The 20,916-nt window shown below is 43.4% G+C and overlaps 2 protein-coding genes across 2 annotated transcripts; one reads left to right on the top strand and one right to left on the bottom strand.

The window, feature by feature from the left end:
* Positions 1-12,352: 12,352 nt before the first annotated feature.
* B0H65DRAFT_465190 (uncharacterized protein) lies at positions 12,353-12,976 on the bottom strand. The gene has a single exon (XM_062826798.1). It carries the CDS (start codon positions 12,819-12,821, stop codon positions 12,498-12,500), a length of 324 nt encoding a protein of 107 aa, XP_062681606.1. The 5' UTR covers positions 12,822-12,976; the 3' UTR covers positions 12,353-12,497.
* A 4,612-nt stretch (positions 12,977-17,588) lies between these two features.
* Positions 17,589-20,593, top strand: B0H65DRAFT_427260 (putative regulator of conidia morphology; the record flags this gene model as incomplete). Its single annotated transcript, XM_062824675.1, has 7 exons — positions 17,589-17,622; positions 17,693-17,896; positions 17,958-18,040; positions 18,110-18,289; positions 18,351-18,443; positions 18,505-18,661; positions 18,714-20,593. The coding sequence occupies 7 exons, from the start codon at positions 17,589-17,591 to the stop codon at positions 20,591-20,593; spliced, it is 2,631 nt and encodes an 876-aa protein (XP_062681605.1).
* Positions 20,594-20,916: the final 323 nt, after the last annotated feature.

Genomic DNA, 20,916 nt, shown 5'->3' with positions numbered 1-20,916 from the left:
GGAAACGTGGCGCACAGACTCTTTGTCTCGGTCTGAATCTGGATTCCAGATGATCTGCTGGTGCCTGGCATTGTAATGACCACGACTCCATGCGGATGGATGGCCTCGTCCGTGCGTTCTTCGGGCGTAAGATTCGCTAGGCGGATATGCTTGACCCTTGGGCGCACAACAGACAGTAGTTGTCAGGGCACAGGCCCATAACCCCACATACACAGGCAAGGCAGGTACAACCTACAGTATAGGGCAAGGGTATACGTATAGGGTGTACGCCTAGTATGATATATTTAGTTAGATTCCTCGCCTTTATAGTACTTAGAAGGCCATACTTCTCCAATATATTATATTAGGCTATATATTTGCCCTGCAGCGGTCATTATCCTTATAATCTAGTACCTACACTATTAGAATCGAATAGACGACCAATTAAAATTTAAGGTTCGCTAGGATTCCTCCAAATCCGCTAACTTCGTACGCTAGACTAATCCAATTGCTAGACGCTACGTTCCTCGTACTTCCTTAAGACGCTGCTTCGTATTAATACGATTACGTTAAATGTTAAGTCTAACGCTGCAATCGTACTTAATACTTAATCTATAGGTAAGAATAAGCCTATTGACCTAAAGTAGCGAATAAGATAATTACTTCGCTTTTACGCCGCCGGATGTCCCTATAATATTAAAATTACCGAAATATATTTAAATTTAGCTTATCACCTATAGCCAGCATTCAACGTAGAGGTAGGGATAGATTAAATCGAGGTAAACGATAGAAGACCCTACCCGTCGACGTAAGAATCCTAAAAGGGCTCGCTTCTTAACGTTCTTTTCTAATTTAGGCAGAAAGCTTATATAGCGCTTAAATACTCTCTAGTAGGCTCCCTATAGGGCCTATTTACTAAAGCTATAGTAAGTCCGTCTACTACAAATTAGCCTAACGACTTATTTAAATTAAATTTAGTTAATATCCGAGCCCGTTAGAATAAAGGTAAAGTAAAAGTATTATTATTCTATTTATTGTTAATTCTAGTATTATTAGTAATAATTTAACCCTCTAAATTAGGCTTATTAACGGCCGTTCCCTCTACTACCCCAAGTTTCTCTTTTGGACCATCAATTCTTCTATCTACTTTCCGTCGAATTAAAATTCAATTACCTAAATCGGTATCGATAATAATCCTAAGTCGGGAACGCTCTTTATTACCCGACCCGCTCGGTTCCTCGACGTTACTAATCGACGAACTAGATTAAGTACTAAAAGATTAAGAACCCTAATATAACTTTTTTGAATTTCGAGAGAGCTAATTCGGACCCTAAACCGTTGGAACGGGAAAGCAAATTCCTCGTCTCTTTAATAAGTAATTATTTGTTAATCCCCGATATTTCCTTATTAGATATTCCTTAATGAAACGGTTATTAATTAACGCTTAGGATAAGCGTTTATTTTTAAAACGTTCTCCGTTGCTAATTAATATTTAAAGCGGTAAATATTTATCCTCCCTAATAAATAGTTAAAATTTTAATACTAATTTTAAAGGAAAGGACGAAGGTAGTATCGAAACTAGTACCCCTCGAGGCCGAAAATTCAAGCCCGGCGATTTTACGGTCTATCCAATAGCGAAGTCCTTAGTAAATAGAGTACTTAGCTATTATCTAAATTTATTAGAATATTTTAAAGCTAAAACTACTACCGCCCTTTATATTAATTTCCAATTTGAACGCCGCGAGTCTACTGTCGAACTAAACGTCGACGATAAATCTTTTACAAAATCCTAATTAAAGTCAAACTATAAATCTTCTATAAAACCCGAATTAAATATAGGCCGTAGAAATTCTACTAGTTACTACTAAGTAATAATCGACTTAGGCTTAGAATATAACCGCCAATTATTGATCTAATTTCGTACCGAATTAAATTTAAACCATAATCGTTATTTATTAAAGCTGTCTTTAATTATATATTAACCCAATCTTAAATCTAGGCCAAAAGATAATATATCGGTAAATAATAATAATAATAATAATAATAACCCCAATTAACTTCTAACCTATTAAACCGCAACCGAGTTTATAATTGCTACTTTTTAGAGAGTTTGAAAAACTATTAGTACGAATATAGCTAATCTTTTCGCGGTAATATAAAATTCGGCTCCCTTACTCCCTAGTTCCATAACGTTAAATACCTATCTTGAAAACTAACGAAGTCGGTTACTTCAATCCTTTAATTAAAAACCCTTTAAATTTTAACGTCGTTACTAATAGTAAATTTATTAAGTATAATAATATTTACCAATTCCATAATAAACTTATCGACTTCGAAAGAATAAATAGAAAGGAGGTAATCTGTAAAGTTTAAACCTAATATTTATTCAATCCTACCCTTATTTAGTATTTATGTATTTTAATTAAAGTAGACCGAATATTATTAGTAATAGGCTCTATTAATACTATTTACTTAAAGCCCAAAGCTAGGTTTAAAATCGATTACTCCGTCGCTATAGAATGTATTAAGCAATCCAAATTCACCCTATATAACGTAGTTGCAAGGAAGGATATTACTTCCTTCGTCTAAACAATAATTAAGAACGCTAAATTTCATAAAATAAATACCTGAAGTTAATTTATCGCCGTATATAAGGTATTTAACGGCGACGTTTAAACTGAAATTAATAAATTTAATAATATAATTTCGATAAATAACTTCTTAAAGAATATTCAAACTTATAAAAGCGTATTCCGACACTGAATAAAGAACCTCTTCTCGCAATTAATTCGAAGTGGACGAAGCCGCGGAAGTTTTCCTAATTAAGCCCGTTAGATTTAAAATAGTCATTAAATATAATATTATTAGCCATACCCTTCCTAATACCAAACTCCGAATTAGACGCCCCCTCAATATTAGAACTAAGGCTAGCCTCAATTTCAAAATTAGAACCAGGTTTAAAATCGATACTATCAATTTCCTTAAAATTAACGCCAGAATTAAATTATAGTTCCCGCCAACCATTAATTCAATTAAAACTAGCAATAGCATTAACCCTTCGTTCCCGAAAATAGATGTTTGCCCGCACCACCTTAATAAGCTAACTAATATAGCTAAACTAATAATTAACGCGATTTCTACATTGATAAATATAGTTATTTAATTTCCTAAAATCCAATCGAAGACTCCGCTACCTTTTAAACATTAATCGAGGAAGTCCCTAACTAGGATGTAAATTATTTAGAGGAAGCCTAATATAGCGACGCCTAATACGGCGAAAATAACGAAGCCGGATCCGGACAATAGGAATATCCTAGCGTTGTGTAATTTAGTACTATAGAGAGAATGCCTATTAACTATAAATACAAAATTTATAACTAATTTTTCCTTAGCGGTAATAAATTCTATATTTATATACAAATTCGCTACTTTAAAACTAATACGACCCCGGCTTTCTACGTCGATAATACGTAAATTCTATTAAAAAAAATAAGCGCCCCCGGTATTAAAATCTCTAAATAAGGGCGTAATTAAGGAGCTTCAATTAAAAGCCGAATTAAGCCCGGCCGCCCGGCTCCTAATTAGGAAATTAATTATCGAATTTAAAATAAATACAAATATTAGCTTTGGATTTAGGCGTTAAATCTACTTTAAAATCTAAGTTACACCCAACCCAAACTCGGACGTTAAATATAATATTTATGTGGATATAGGATATTTAATCCCCTTCGCCGATAGGGTATAAATTAGAAATAATTACCCCTAAGTCTAATTATATCGACGAATTATATTATTAGAAATTAGGGGCATTAGTAAAAATAAATATAATATACATAATTATATTATTTTCGTATTTACTTTTCAAGTATCAATTTAAACGGCAATTAAATATTCGCTTATTTTAAACGAAAAGGTACCCTAATTTACAACCTAACGGTAAAAATATTAATAAGTATAGATATTTTAGGGCCGGAAAGCTTTAATATCCTTAATTTTAGAAACCAAACTATTATTACTTCCCATAATATAATAATCCCTATAAAAGTAAAAATCGGTAAGCAATTTAATATTAAAACCAAAGTTGCCTCAAAGTACTACTTACTTCTAAAATCGTCAGTAATAATTAATATTAATTACGCTGACGTAAAAGACCTATAAAACTATATCTTCGAACTATAAATTATAGAATGTAACGGCTTCGGGTCCTATACTTTATTAATAATAGGAAGTTTTAATAATATTATTTTAATAAACCCGTTTCTATATTACGTTACTATATATTAAGGATAAATTCTAAGGTACTTAGCTTCTATCGATAGCGATTATAACGGAGCGCAAATCGAAAAAGAATTTGCCAGCTTCGCCGTAGTATTCGTATACTATAGGTTTAAAAAATACGCGCTTAATTCTGAAAACTTCTAAAACGTCTTCGAATATTTTATTAGAGTCTGAATCTATAAGAATATAGATCTAAATACCCTAAAAAAAATTAGTTAAATTCTTATACATTATTAAAATCTTTTTAAAAATAAAAGCTTTGTTAATATCCTCGAAAACGAATAGATAAAGATTAATTTAAAATTTAAATAATATATATAAATACCCAAATATAACTATATATACTTATTAAGCCCGGATGGCCGCGCAATTGTTAAAGATATAATAAAGAAACTAATTAGGATAAGTAAAATTTAATATATTAAATACTAAGTCCTATTCGCTTTCTCCGTATTCATTATATAGTATATAATTAATAGAGTCCATAAAGGCCGTAGAATCGTTAATATTAGGGTCTTGAATAGAATATTAATACTAGACGTATACTTAATAGAAATTTAAGAAGAAATTATAAGTAATATCGCCGCTAAAGGAATCAAATTTATTACAGTCCTAAACATAATCGTTTTCTATTACTAATAGCGAATCTACCCTAAATCTCGCTGGGCCCTAACTATTACTACATTAAAAGGGTAATTTACTTTCAATTACGTAATAATAGGCTATAAGAATTCGAACGCTTACGTATAATGTTAAATAGATTTTATATTCGCTTATATTAACGCTACCGAATCGTATTATAACGACGTAGTCGTATTATTAAGGATATTAGAAGAATATATTCGGAACCTAATAATTATATTTAATATTTTCTGATAATGTAACGTTTTTATTAAACTTTTTAAAACCTTTATTATATTCTTTAGTACGCCAATCTTAAGGAGATTAATTGACGGATTTTTGATAATTATAATCGAAGAAAAGTTCGAAACTATTTCTAAATTTGAATTTTTTAAATATTAGCCTAACTCAATTACTTTATTAGCCTCGCTATTTACTTTTACGAGAACGTCCTATTATTTCAAATTCTAATTTAACCTTTAGAATAATAAAAAACCAAATTAATTAATAAAGCGAATTAAAATAAACCCTACGCTTTAAAACGGAAATTTTAAACTTCTAATATTCCCTTTAAATACCTGATAACAAAGGAAGTAGCAATATTCAACGAAGTTAAGCGGGCGATTACTAATAACATTAGACTCCAACTTTTCGTAGTAATAAGAAAATTCTTCATTAATTTCAATATATCAAAATATGGTATTAGCGTCGAAATCTACTACGTTTCCGAAGAGGAATTCTAAAAGCTAATAGAAAACGGAAATATCGTAGGATTCTTAGTTAGAAAACATTACTAAATTATCACTTTCCTATTTCGAACTTTGACCGACGCTAAATATTATTATTAACCTATAAAAATAAAAGTCCTTAAATTTATTTAGACCTTATAAAAATATAGAAAATAAATCGACGTTTCGAATACTCCCCTAATAATTATTTATATAAATTATAAAACTATCGTCGGACTCTATAAGTAAGCGGATATTACTAATTCTACGTTAGCTAACGTCGGGAATAAAAAGCTAATCCGGGCGATAGAATATATAAATTAATTTTATTATCTAATTTAAGTCATATATAAATTAAGAAAGTAATACGTTATACTAAACGCCCTATTACAATTGAACCGCGTAAATAATCTACCGAACTCTAGAAGACGAATAATCGACGAAGGCGGCCTTAATAAATTATTAAACAACTTTAATAAACGTTAAGTAATAAATTAAATATTTCACTAATATATTAAAACAAATTAGGAATTCAATATAATACAATACAACATCGACCAAAACTTTAAGAATACAATTTAGCAAGGTTATTATCAAGACCTATACTAAATCCGAGTAGTAGAAATTTTCGCTAAGAATTAACGCCTAATACTAAAGAACTAGACCTTAATTCCGTTTAAATAAAATGATAGTCTACTCTAGAAAATAAACGGGACTTAAAATAAACTTTATATACCTCGAAGCTTATATTTATTACAACTATTTGAAACGTTGCACAGATCAAACCACCTTGGTTAATAACGCCTAATTTATTACCTCCAATAATACTATATCCTGAAAGGAACGGCGGAACTCAAACGTTATTTTAGAACCTACCCGAATTATATACGCTTTAAAAAATATCGCTACAAACCGTACGGAAATTTCTAACTACTCCTAAATTAAATACCTTATCCCTACTATACGATTAGTATCGATTTTATCCTTTCCTTACTAATAGAAATTAAGTACGGTTATAATGCTATTATAGCTAATGTCGACTGCTTAATAAAAGAATTCTTATTAACGCTAAAAAAGACGACTTAAACGGCTTAATAATAAATTTACGCCTTCGTTAATAATCTATTGCAAGCAAATTGAGGAATACCCACAATAATTATTTTAAATCGCAATCTAAAGTTCGTCTTAATATTCTAAAAAGGGATATAGTAAATATTCGGAACTAGACTTCTATATTCTACCGTATATTACCCCTAGACCGATGGCTAAATAGAACGAATTATATAAATCGTTTAAGTAGCCTTAAAGTACTATATTAACTACTTAGAAGATCTCGGATAATAGTTATCAACGTTACCTAAATTCCAATTCGAATATAATAATTCTATTGCCTTATCTATTGGTATAACGCCAAACGAAACCGCTCTCGAATTTACACCGAATAATATTTCTAATATAATAATCGGAAAAGAAGTAGACAAACTACTCGAATTTGATTTTCCAACTTATAAGATTTCAATATAGGATAATATCGCGCTAATAAGCGTTACAGCGAAATACTATTACGATAAACACTATTAACTAATATTCTTCAACGTCGGTAATAACATTCTTTTGCGACTATATAAAGGATATATAATTCTAAACGTAAATTAGAAGTTCGGAACCCAATATATAAGGCTGTTTAGAATTACGGAACGCATTAGTAGATTGGCATATAGATTCGAATTACCAAAGTCCTAGAAGATTTATAATGTAATCTCCGTAAATTACGTTAAACTAATACCCTTTAACGTTTATAGCCAATAGCTTCCTTAAATCGGCCCTATTAAAGCTACGGATTAACTCAAACATATCGTCGACGAAAAGAAAGTTAGGAATAAAATATACTACAGGCTAAGATGCGAGGATCTCAGGACCGAATACAATAAATGGAAAACTATAAAATAAATAGGCGAAAATAGAGTAAGATTTATCTAGGATTGGAAAAATAAGAAAAAACGTATTAATATTAAGGACTTCATAAATTAAAAAACTACATTCTTATTAAATTTTATATAGTTATTCACAGCTTGCGAGGGCGCAGCGCATTTTAGAGGGGGCAGATTGTTAAGGTATAGGCTTATAACTCCATATATATAGGTAAAGCAGGTACAACCCACAGTATAGGGCAAGGGCACACGCACAGGGTGTACGCCCAGTATTATGTATTTAGTCAGATTCCTCGCCTTCACAGTACTTGGAAGGCCATACTTCTCCAACACATCACATCAGGCCATACATTTGCCCTGCAGCGGTCCCTATCCTTACAGTAGTCGAGGCGGGCCTTTCAACGCTGGAAACACCCATAGAAGGTGTCAGCCTATGCACTTGGGCGCTACAGTACGTGGGAATTGGGCTGATGGCCCCTCTTTTCGGATGCAGTGGTGTGTGGAAGTGGTGACAGCCTCCCGTGGTTGTCGCACCAACTGGACCGTCACATTGGGTGGATTTTGAAATTTGAGTGGAATTTGAGCCTCTTTGGGGGGTGGAGCCTCTAGTAAATAGAGTGGAGGAAAGGCTGCGACCGATATTGTCGTCACCGTCCACTGGAATCTCGGCATCCGCCATCCTCGATCCTGACAAGCGTTGTGTAGCTGATGAAAATGCGACACTGGCCAGAGCCCACTCATCAAACTCGGCCGTCTTCAGGAGCAGTGAACCCGAAAGACACGGTAAAATGGAAACGAGGGGACGTTCATCTGAAGAACCACCATGTCCGCAAACCGATGGTAGACGGGATGGTTGCAACGGATAAATTCAGACTTGCACGTGACCCGAGCGGCCGCAAGCCTTCATCAAAGTCTGCACACCTTATCTTACGTAACGAAGGGACTCCAACAAACGTACCGGGAAGTACCGCAACAAACCCCACCCCGGGCCCGACTCCTCGCGATTCTGTTCCCGTCTCAATTCCGACAGATTCTAGCCCCTTGATTCTTAACCCGGCCCGCCTGATCTTTCTTGTCTATCTGCACACCCGACTTGCCGCCGTTTTGTTAACACACAGAAAAGACAACCAAAGGTGAGTAAAATAAACTCAACTACCCCTCAGGGTTTAACGCCAAAGTGGTGCTTAACCTGAAATAGCTCGTGGCCGGTCGGATCATCCAAACCTTCCTCGCCTTCCAAACTCGGTATCCACCCTGTTTCTTTCCCCGGCGGATCTGTATCCACTTCTCCTTCTATTCGGTCTCACCTGTGACCGTCGGCTTGTGCCACCCCACCTTCCACCACAACCACAAGCCCTTGATCCTTCCATCTGCCTCATCTCCAGAAACCTCCCATTTCCGTGAGATGGATGGCCTGTGCTCAGTCACATCCATCGTCAGACCAGTGACTGACTGTTGCTTTTGTGTCTGCCACTTTCTGCACCCATCTACAAAGGGTGATCACAGTTATTGCTCTCATCGCTCTCATTCACCCCGACTGGCCCACCGACCGCTCTGGATGAGTACAATTTACTGGGGATACCGTACACGATATCAGATCTCTTCTTCATCCAACCGCCTTCGCTTCCCCCGCACACAAGCGTGCTTCGTCCGACACCAAGATATCACCCCCACAAGAGAGCAACATAACACGCCTTGCGACCACTGAAAAGAACCTCAATAAGCCCTCTCCCACCCCTTGACAGGAATGTGCCTGGATCTGGTCATCCATCCCCCATGGCACTGAGGATGATGATGATGCATCAACCTCCCTCGAGCGGACGCTCTGCCTGGCTACAAACCGTTTCCTGTTCTAGGCCAAATGCCCATCGGAACGAAAGGAACAGCCAAGACACATCACAATTCCGCAGACCCAACGCCTGCATATCAGTACGAGCATAGCATGACGCACGCACTTTACATGCCGCGCGCACATTCGGGACACATGCGTGATCTTCGTTCCCTTTCAAAATGCTCCTCGCTCTCAACTGCGTGGATGTGGCAACCACAAGCGGGATGGATGGATGGTGGGTGGTTAATAAAACGGATTCGCTTTCCAGCAACACTATCGGACACCACCATTGTTGCTGGTCCATTCATAAGGTATGTCACTCGTCTGCTTGTCATGTCGTTTCAACCCGTCTCATATCCAAGGGATATATAGCATACGCAGTACCGAGCCGATATTGTTGTCTGTGTTTATCATCACTACCGTCATTTCATGCTATCTCATCCCGTCCATATTCTTCTCATACACACTTCCCATGGTACCTCTTTTAAACACCATCTACGCCAGAAGAGCAACCACACCCATTTCATTTGCTTCCGCCCAGGTTGCTCGTCAATTTTCACATTTTGTACCCTACCCATCTCACCCACGCTTCCTTCCACGCTACCATTTTACCCACCAACCATCACAGGGCACAGGCTGCCAGCAATCCAACGATCCGACACGTTCGACGCAACCCAGCTGATGAGCCACACCCATCATGTCCATCCTGCCATCCTCGCTTCCATGGTTCGAGAACCAAACACGGACGTCGGTTCCGCCTCGTCTACTGCGTATTTGTACCCCATCTACTTGGGTACGTACATATATATAACCCACCACGTTCGGCTTTATTATCTGATATCCCACTCCATAATGCCCGGCAATCCATCCAACCTGTCATTCCAATCTTTTCACAGCCACCCAACCATCCATCCATGAACCATCCATCCATCCATTCAGTGAGCTACATGGGTACATCAACCCCTCGTCATGAAACGGATTGCCTTGTTCGGGTATCTCATCCATATCACCCTGGCAACGCTTGGTAAGGTATGGTACGTACACGAGAGTGGATGCCCGTCGTTTATTGCAACCTCTAATTTGCCGGATAGCCATGACCATTAGAGGTCACACAGTGTATTAGTGGGACAGGTAAGTGGGATAACAAGGCGGCTTGTTTTGGCGATGATGAATATTAACTACACATTACTACTGAGACGGGAGAACATGAGGAATTCTGGAGCTCCATTAATGGTCCAAGCCATCACAGAGCCAGGGGTTGAATAACACAATCGATCGTGTCCAGCACACATGGACCAAAATTTGACTCCATTCACAGCGGACACAAGCGAACCAGATAATATCAGGCTAGGAATTCCGCCTAGCCAACTTAACATGATGCTAAGCTAACGAACACATAAGGATGAACTGTATGCCGTAAACGGTCACGTCGCTCGCTCAGTTGCTTCATCATTGCCTATATATTCTGATTTACTTAAGTGTCACAGCACGTAGAAGTATGGGCTGGCGATTCCATGAAGTTCTAGCGAAAGTAATAAGATACAAAGATGAAGAAGAAGAGGAAGCTAGTCTACACTCAGGTGGATGGGAAAGGGTTCTTATATAAGTATACGATGACAGATGGGATGGAGGACCAAAACCAGATCGAAACGCAAGGATCCGACACGTGCCATCACATTAATCTCACTTCTGTGCAACTGCTTTGATATTTTTCCCAACGCAGTATGTCATGCGAACGCCGGAAAATCCAGGAACCAGGTCAATGTGGCAGATAAAGGCGAATATTACAAAGCGCCTGGTTTAAACCGTCCCAAGTTTATTTCTTTGTCTGAAATTCTGGTCTTTCCACAGCTGTGAGCCGCTTTCGCTTTTGCACTGGAACCTCGGCCGGGATAGGTATTACTTGAACTCTGTCAAGCCGTATCAGACCGGAGACGCCAAAGTACGGAGCTGCGGAGCTGCGGAGGTATCGCCTCACAATCGGAAGCGTTTGTATTGCGGGGCCGGGCGGAAACTAGCGGTAGGAGGTAGCGGCAAGCCGGCAACGGTATTCTGTGGGGCTCGCCGGCCGGCTGATGAACTACCTACATCGACTCGGACACGGACACGGGAAACACCGGGAGGTCTGGATATCAAGCTCCGAAATCGCGGGCTAAAAGCCTGGGTGTCAGGCTCCGAGAGAAATATAATACCGGCGGTGCCTGTCTTGGAGACACTATACAATATAATACTGGTTTGTTTGTTAGTTTGGTTCTTCGGTTATGGGTTGAACAGGGGAGATATGGAGCTCTCATTGGCCTCTTTAGAATCTTCGTTTGAAGCGACGGACAATGATCAGGGCTTAATACGCTACAGAAGCCTCTTTTTATGCCTCTATCCGTCTCCTTCGAAACCCCCAAGACTAGAAGATATAAGGGAGTAATCCCCTACAGCACCCGTCCGCTCGAAAACCCGAATGGTTTTCCACTTTCAGTAGCTCGAGAGTGGAAATGGGCGTTTTTTGTACCAAACTAACAAACATACCAGGGGTATATTGTATAAGAGGCATTTACCTCGTCGGCATCCCCTCGTTTGCCATGGTGGTAAACTGCATAGGTAAATGCACAGGTATGCGCGGCGGACTCAGATCAGAATGGCCCGACCTGCCGACCTTAGCACCGATACTCCCAAGGAGGTACATGCATGCGATGAATCATCACGGGGGTGAACTGGGTTCGGTAGATACCTGTAAGGCAAAACGGAGGCGAGCTGCACCTCCGGCAGCTTGAACAAGTTGAGTTATGCTAGATGTATGATGACTACGCGTCGGCGTTGCGATGATATCAACGGACATCAAATGTCGCGATGATGCCGCGCCGCTGCCACGGGCTGTTTGTGCACTACATATCTGCACGTGAGGCATAGTGATTGAGGAAACTTGGAGTCGACATCGTGGAATCGCTACTCTTCGGAACTCCGAGAGGAGGAAGTGGTTGTTTCAAAACCTGACGAGTGACGAAAGCAGTGTTCTCCTTTGAATGTCCGGGTCCCCACTCAAAAGGGCAACTTTGCCATTGTGGGCAGAATCATTCATGGCTTCTGCTAAAGGTCATAGGTAATACTTTAGCTTGCATACCGGGTGCCGTACCATTATGTAAGGAACCACGATGGATGCTCAAGCGAGGCCGTGAACGTAAAAGGTGGCACGAGCCGATGACAACGAGAACGGAAAGGGCCACCAGGGACGATAGTCAAAAACGAGAAGGAAAAGTGATGATAATGATGGCATACCAGTAATTGCCTGTCGCCGTCGATCTGGCCACGACAGGGTTCGGCAGGGCAGCAACAGCAGCAGCGGTATAACCCATTTTCCGGATCCATGACGAGATCTTCCATCAAGGATTCCAAGGCTGAGGAACACAGATCTTCTTCTCGTGTTTCCCGGCCCGGACCTTCCACGGAAACGAGGACCATGTACGGTGCTGGCTGTCGATTGACGGCGTGCGATTTGTTTGTACGTGCAGGTCCCTTGTCTTGGCCCCCTTACACCCGCACCTAACCCGCACACCGCACTATCAAAGCCCCCCAATGACGGACCTCCACCTCATTTGCGCCGATAGGGTTCCGCGTTGTTGCAAGCACCCAGGCGTTGGTGACGGCGGGCTGGGGTATTTCTCGGTGGAGGCACACGGGCCGGGAGACTCTTGAAAGCTTGTTGGTCGGCAACGTTTGGGGGACCGTGCACCGACCGGGCCTTTGGGAGGAAGATGATGCGGGTGGCACACTCACGCTGCTTGGCGGCTGTTTCCAGCTGCTTCAGAATGCATCGGAACTCGTTTTGTCCAACAAGTCAACAACTCAGGCCGCAGAACGGCTCGGGCTGGCTGGTGGGCGGGAGTGCGTATTCGCGAAAAAAGGAAAATGGCGTTGTTGTAACCCTCCGTACCGCTGGCTCCGGAGACGCCCCCTCCATCTCCTCCCCCTTTGTGGGGTGCGGTGCCCGTTTTTGGGCTGTTGTTTTTTGTTTCGCTCTCGATCCTGGCGGGTTTCTTGGGTTGGGGTGTGGCCCGCCGGGGGGAAGATTTCGTACTCGTCGGTTAGGTGGGAACGCTTGCAGCTAGCCAACTGACTCTTATCGTCCCTTTGAGAGTCAGATTTTTTACATATATCTTGCAAGTGGTATATGTTTTAAAAACCTCAACAATCTATATCTCTACTAAAATATAAGCAAAAAAGATAATGAAATATTCAAATTAATAGTCTAAATCGCGCGCATTTAGCTATATATTTATATTATAATCAAAATGTCGTAATATATTTTTATAGTATTAAGAAGCCCGCCTTAGCCTACTATAAACGTCAATATATACTAGTTTAAAGAATATTAAAAACTATTGCAAAGGTAGAATATTATTAATTTTAATTATACAGCATCGTGAATAGCCTCAATCTATTCGTTTTAATTGCCTTTATCGATTTATTATAGTGCATTTCGATTCTAATATTGCTGCGCGGATAAAAAAAGCTATACATCATTACCTCGCCCGCCAAAAGCGTATAATACGTATTAATTTGAAGAATAATAAGAATTACCGCAAAAATAATAAAACATTATCAATTTTAATCGTACAGCCTTATGAATAACCTCAATCTATTCGCTTTAATTTTCTTTATTAATTTATTATAGTATATTTCAATCCTAAGGTTACTACGCTAGTAGAAAAGGCTACATAGTATTACCAACAGCGTAAACTACCGCAAAAGTAATACAGGCTAAGGTGGGCTTCTCAATACTATAACACATTACGACATTTTGGTCATATTATATATATACAGCCAAATGCGCGCGATTTAGACTATCAATCTAAATATTTTACTATCTTTTTTGCTTATATGTTGGTAGAGATATGGATTGTTGATGAATATAATTGTCTAGTTGTAGTACATTTAGCCTTCTAGCTATTATGTAACGGCATAGCTATTCTAGGTGGGTCTATGTTTATAGACCCACACCCTATACCCTACATAATTCTCGTGCGCGCACAAGACTCTCTTCTTGTTCTTTGTACAATAATTAAAGTCTTACTTTAGTGCTTGCTCGTGCCCTGTGACAATAATAATTATTTTAAAAAAGGTTTCTTTATTTATTATTCAATTTACATTATAATATACTAAATTATGGTAATATAGCGTAGTATTATAATAGTCTTGCCCAATATCTTCCCCTAATATAGTACGCTACGGTACTTTAATATTATCAAAGAACCTAAAAAAATCCTAACTAATTTTTCTCTTATCCTTTTTTTTCTCTAATGCGGCGGTACTATGCCGCGTCGACGGCGTCGGCGTTTCGAATTCCGTTGTAGATACTCCAAATTCCGTAGTGGACCTGCAAAAAGGTACGTTCCTTTCGTATAGCCCTAATATTTGATTCCCCACCTGCTATTGTCGTCAGGTAGATAGCCACACCGGACACCGCCTAAAAGAAATCATCGCTGGGGCGTCGTTTGGTAGGGCAAGCCCTGAAAGGGAGGGAGTTGGGACGAAGCGTTCTCCGACCCATGCGAATGGTGCGAATGAAAAGGTTATCAAGCCATCAAATTGGATGTCGGTCGGTTTGGGAGTTGTCAGATCGCAAGTCAGTTCACCGCTCTGGTACGGAACCCGATGAAGGTTGAAGACGGCGGGACTGAAAAGTGCTTGCCTGTTGGTGTTTGCCAACCGCCAGGCACCTGGCTGCAAAGCGAAGTGCCCAGGGGAAAATGGAAAGTGCGGGGGAGTCGGAAGACCAAACGGCTCCTGCCGCCAAGTGTCGAGCCTCAATGGACGAGTGGAACACAAGGGGCAGCTTCCACTTTGATATTGTAACTCGTACCTGGGAAACGACCTGGACTTTGCAATGACAGCAAGAGTCTAGAAGTAAGAGTTTTGGAAGCTTTTGGGGATGCCTAGGCGAAAGAGTACGAGATGACCTGATCGCTGATGGAATGCCCTGGCTTCACTCTGTGAACTTGTTCGATCTGCACCTGGGCACGTACCATCCACGCTTTCGCTTTGAATGGGATTGAACGTGGATTCACGCAATGACTTGGTCGTCAGGGTCTCTTCTGTTGGTTGGATAGCGATGAATTTTAGGCAGTGTTAATTACTCACCCAATGTATCTTTATCTCTCCTTTGCTACCAGCGCGTGTACGTTATCGCACATCAAAGTTGGCACTTGCTACCTAGAGGTAATCAGTGTAGGATCATTGAAGATAGGAAAGCTTATTGTTTCCGTTGGTCAAACTGGAGTGCAAGCTAATAGACAATAGTCCCCTTCAAGTTTCCCGTCAAACAAAAGAAAGTGATTCAGACAAAGACAAGGGTGAAGGCCGTAGTTTCCTTGATTCCTCGTGGTTGCCACGTTGTTGATTTGCTTCTCGGAATTGCCTCGGCATACAAGGTAAGTAATGGTACCTTATTTGCTCATGTATTAGTACGTCCGATCTTGTGCATCCGGTGCTGGGTACGGATATATCATTGTTGCATGTCAGTGAATGCAAGCGTGAATGTAAGAGAATCACAAGAGGCATCCGACGCCAAAATGCGAGGTAGGCGCGTGCAAGGCGCTTGGGAGATCTCATTGTCTTCCGGTCTTGAAGGACCAGATGAAGAGGTTGAAATTGCAGAGTAAGGTACATATCATTCTCCCAGCATGCGTATGCCTCTTGACCTACAGTGCTCCTTCCGCTCATCCATCCTGCAACCAGACTGCATAAACTAGGAACCCTTTTGCGCAATGCCTCTGTACCTACTACTGTAGATGTTCCTGAAGTGGTGAGAACCCAGGGGCAGATTATGAGACCTGAAACCTGAATTCTAATATGACGACAGGCAGATAGGCTGCAAGGCGACCATTGTAGTGAGTTTAGAAGGCCTTGTGAACCAGGGGCACCTTCCCTTACCCAGACCCCTCACTCTAGAGTTATTGCCTCTTGACTTTTGCGTCAGAGACGGGCTTCATCCCATCTTCCGCTACCATCGCTTCACTATATTTGCTGCCTGGGTGCCATCTCTAAGTAACCTCTAGGCGTGATATTGCCTCACATCTGCCTCCTCCACGTCCTCCATGCAGGTGGTGGTGTGGCCTCGACCAGCCGCACTACAAGGGTCAACAGTCCAAGCTGGCCCGTGCTCGCTCCAAGTACCCCGGTACACCACCGCGGCACCCCTGTGCCCACCTCGCCCCGCCCCAATGTACCGCAACCTGCCACGACCTAGCAGCCGTAACCTGGGCTGCCTGTGCCGCCAGGGCCTTGTGCAGCGCGTGTGGGTCAGTTCTCTTGGCGCGCCGTATGACATGCGGCACCAAGCGGAACCGGGAGCAAATTCCAAACTTACCTAGCCAAAAGTACGTACACAATGCCGTGGGTTAGGGGAGTTTGCAAAAGTGGTCAGAACTCCCCGTCCAGCGAATCGAGCTGCTTCCTGGCCGCCTTCCCCATTGCCTTTAGATCGCCTCTTCCCCAGCCAATTTTCCCCTTCCCCCTTCCCCTTCTTTTTCTCCCGTCTCCCGCCTTCGCTGCATCGCGCACGACTTTATTGCGAGGCCCGCCCAACACCAAATCCCAACCTTGGTCCAGTTTCCATCCCAACTCAACCGGTGTACCGCTTCAACCAGTCAGCCATTGGCGCGAGCAATATTTCCGCATTGCTCGTCTAATCCAAATTTCAGTCTGGAAAAAGAGCACGACGTCGCCATTCCGACCTCGGTAGCTTTGGCGGATCTTGTCCAACTATAAGAAGCTGCTGCCGTCCGCCCCCTTTGCTTTCGCAATCAATCATTTTCAGCCTTTTCAACTTCGCATTCGTCCATCACCACCATTGCTGACGCCGTCGCCACGTGTCGTGTGGTCCAGCAGCCTAAAGAGGAGAAACACTTTGGTACAGTCATCGCGACTGCGCTTTCAGGTTTTGACGGCCCCTGACACCCCGCTACCTAGTACCGTCCCCGTAGCGTCCCCGGGAACAGCTGCATGGGATACCAAGGCCATTGCTATCGCCTTGTGAAACTTTAAATCTACTATTAGGTTGGGTCGGTAGCGCAACACTGGCATCCGCCCCAGCCTCTCCCAACCGCTCAAATGGCAAACCACCATCCCTCCCCTCCGATGCAGATGCAAATGCATCACGGTCCCCCGGGACCCCCAGGCCCGCCGCCGCCGCCAATCCCTACATGGAATCAACAACGGCAGGCCTTTATGAATCTGACCGAAAATGTGTGGATTGGAATCGGTATGTGCTTCCCACGCCCTTGCTGGCTACCTTGCACGAAAAACACGATGCTAATTAGCAACCATGATAGGTTCCGTGTCCGAGCTCATGGGGAACCACAACGAGGCACTAGAGGCTTATGAAAGGGCACTTGCCGCCAACCCTAACTCGGTGACTGCCATGAATGCCGCTAGTCTTGTCCTCAGGACGCGCGAGGATTTTCCCAAGGCGTCGGAATATCTGCAGAGGATTCTCAAGATCGAGCCTACAAACGGTGAAGCTTGGGGCAGCCTCGGTAAGTAGCCCCTGCACCTCGAGTGTTTAGATATACCCAGAGCCTAACTGTTGCTGTGTAGGACATTGTTATCTTATGATGGAGGATCTCCAGCAGGCATACGCTGCGTACCAAGCCGCCTTGGTTAACCTTCCTAACCCGAAGGTGAGTGCTTTCGTACCTTTTCGCGTGCCTCTTTTCAGACTTGGCAATGGTTTGGCTAACTGTCTGTAGGAACCGAGGCTTTGGTATGGCATAGGTATTCTTTATGATCGCTATGGCTCATTGGACCATGCCGAAGAAGCATTCTCGCAGGTCATGGCCATGGACCCCAACTTTGACAAGGCTCATGAGATATACTTCCGTCTCGGCATAATTTACAAGCAGCAACATAAGTACCAGCAATCGCTTGATGTAAGTCGATACCATTCTCTTGATTAGGTCGGCATGGGACAGCTAGCTTACTTGTCAACAGTGCTTTAGATACATTGTCAACTCTCCCCCTACTCCTTTGACCGAAGAGGACATCTGGTTCCAAATTGGTCACGTCCATGAACAGCAGAAAGACGTAAGTCAGCCATGCATTTCCAATTCGTTTCTCTCGACTCTTGATCCTGACGTTGTGACAGTATGATGGTGCCAAGCAAGCCTACGAGCGGGTGCTGCAACGTGACCCAAAGCACGCAAAGGTCCTTCAGCAGTTGGGCTGGCTGCATCACCAACAGAGTAATTCAGTTGCCAGCCAGGAAAAGGCGATCGAGTACCTGAATCAGTCCGTTTCAGCCGGTAAGTTTTAGTACATTTTGGTTTTTCATGCACCTAGACTGACATGTTTTAGACCAAACCGATGCCCAAAGCTGGTACTTGCTCGGCCGTTGCTATATGCAACTCCAAAAGTACCCCAAGGCATACGAGGCTTATCAGCAAGCCGTCTACCGGGATGGCAGGAATCCCACGTTCTGGTGCTCGATTGGTGTGTTATACTACCAGATCAACCAGTATCGTGACGCCTTGGATGCCTACTCCAGGGCCATCAGGCTCAACCCCTTCATCTCGGAGGTTTGGTATGACCTCGGCACCTTGTATGAGTCTTGCAACAACCAGATCAGCGATGCTCTGGACGCTTATCAACGTGCCGCCGAACTGGATCCCAACAACCCGCACATCAAGACCAGATTGCAGCTGCTCCGGAATGGGCAAGCGAACGGCGGCGCACCCCCGGGATCAGTCCCGATGCCCACTGATATCCACCCTCAGACGTACAATGCATCCGGCGCGGTTGGTCCTCCGGGCCCTCAGTGGGCGGGCTCGGGCTCAGGCCAGCCTCCTCATCAACCGCCCCAGCCGATGCACAACGGTGGCCCTGGCCCGGGCCAAGGGGCCAACTCGTGGAGCGGAAGAATCTCCGACATCAACCCTCCTCCCCAGCCGCCAAACCCATATGCCACGGGTCAAGACCGGGAGCCCTTTCGTGGTCCTGCTCCGCCGCTTCCCAGACAGCCCAGTCCGCGACAGGAGCAGCAAATGAGGCCCTATCAGGAGGCCAACAGGGCGCCCGAGCCGCTCAGACGAGGACCTACCCCTCCCCAGGCTCATTACGCTCCTCCACCCCCTCCTCCTCCTCCGCAACAAGCGCACCAGCAGCACCAGCAGCAACAGCACCAGCAAGGACCACAACCTCCTAGGGAAGGTGGTAGTGGAGCTAGAGTTAGGAACCCGAACTACGTTAATCCCCAGAACGTGGTCCCTTCCAATTCCGGTCCTGGCCCAAACGGCCCTCCTCCTCCAAACGCAATGATGCATTTTAACAACAGTCCGAGGACTGATGGAAGAGATGGAAGACCACCCCATATGCACGAGAACCGCATGCCGTCTCCCAAGTCAGCCTATCCTCAGCATCAGCCGCCGTACCCTCCGCATGGTGAGCAGGGCGGTCCTGGTGGCCCTGAGCAAGGCCCTCCTCATCCACCTCAGCCAGGTATGGCTGGTGAACCTCCTCATCAGAGGGAGCATGATCCCCGCCCTCCTTCGGTTGGCCCCAAGAGAATGCGTGAGTGGGAAGATGAACGGGAGGTCAAGAAGCCTACGACGGAGGAGGTTCGCGCTCGTATGGATGACCCTAGGCATCGCCGCCCTTCGATAACCCCGCCCCGAATGGAGCCGCCCTATGCTCGTCGCAACTCGTCGGAGGCTCGTCGCTTCGACGAGCGTCGTATGGAAGAATCTCGTAGAGTTGAGGAGCAGCGCCGGGTCGAGGAACAGCGTCGCATGGAGGACATGCGCCGGGCCGAGGAGCAGCGGCACCAAAATGAGGGATACCATCCTTCGGAGGCCGCTCATCATCCCCAGTCTCACTCCGCCCCTGCCCATTTGCCGCCGATGCAGCAAGGTCCGGCTCCGATGCAGAACCTCATCCACGAGCAAGGCCACGGACCCCAGCAGCAAGGCCCAGGCCCAGCCCATCAGGCCGCCCCCGAAGACCGACGGATGGATCACCCTCCAGCCCAGCATCCCCCTATCGTCAATGAGCCTGAGCGTGCGGCCCGCAAAATGGACGTTGACGAGGATTATGACGATAGCGGAGAGGAGGACAAGAAGGGCGGCATCATTCCCGGTCCTTCGTCCGGATCCGGCCCTGCAGCAAACGAGTCCAAGAACGGAGCCTCGACGAGCGGCAGCTTCAACGGCATCATGGGACAAAAGTCAGAGAGTAACTGATTACGTCATCGATACTGTCAATGTCATGATGGTTTTCTTTATGGGTGGGAATTTACGTCGACTTGTTTATTTCATCTGGTCCGAGACAGTAGCCTACCATATCACCCACATGATGATGGAGACTGGGACACGAAAAGCTAAACACCCCTGGGGCGAATTGCCCGATTTTACTACGTTTTGACTGACCGGTAGGAGATGAGGAGGGAGAAGAAGGAGCGGAATCCGATGTACATACATTGTTATGACTTGTGTTTGGAATAGAAGCGTGTGTATGTCTTCTGTTGGAAAGTCGACAGCGAGAAGGGAGTGGGAATATCCTTTAA

Source organism: Neurospora tetraspora (genome assembly GCF_033439725.1).
Source record: "Neurospora tetraspora strain CBS 560.94 chromosome Unknown B0H65scaffold_4, whole genome shotgun sequence".
Taxonomy (NCBI): Eukaryota; Fungi; Ascomycota; class Sordariomycetes; order Sordariales; family Sordariaceae; genus Neurospora; species Neurospora tetraspora.
Note: the sequence above shows the minus strand (reverse complement) of the source record. Positions and strands in the feature narration are given on the sequence as shown.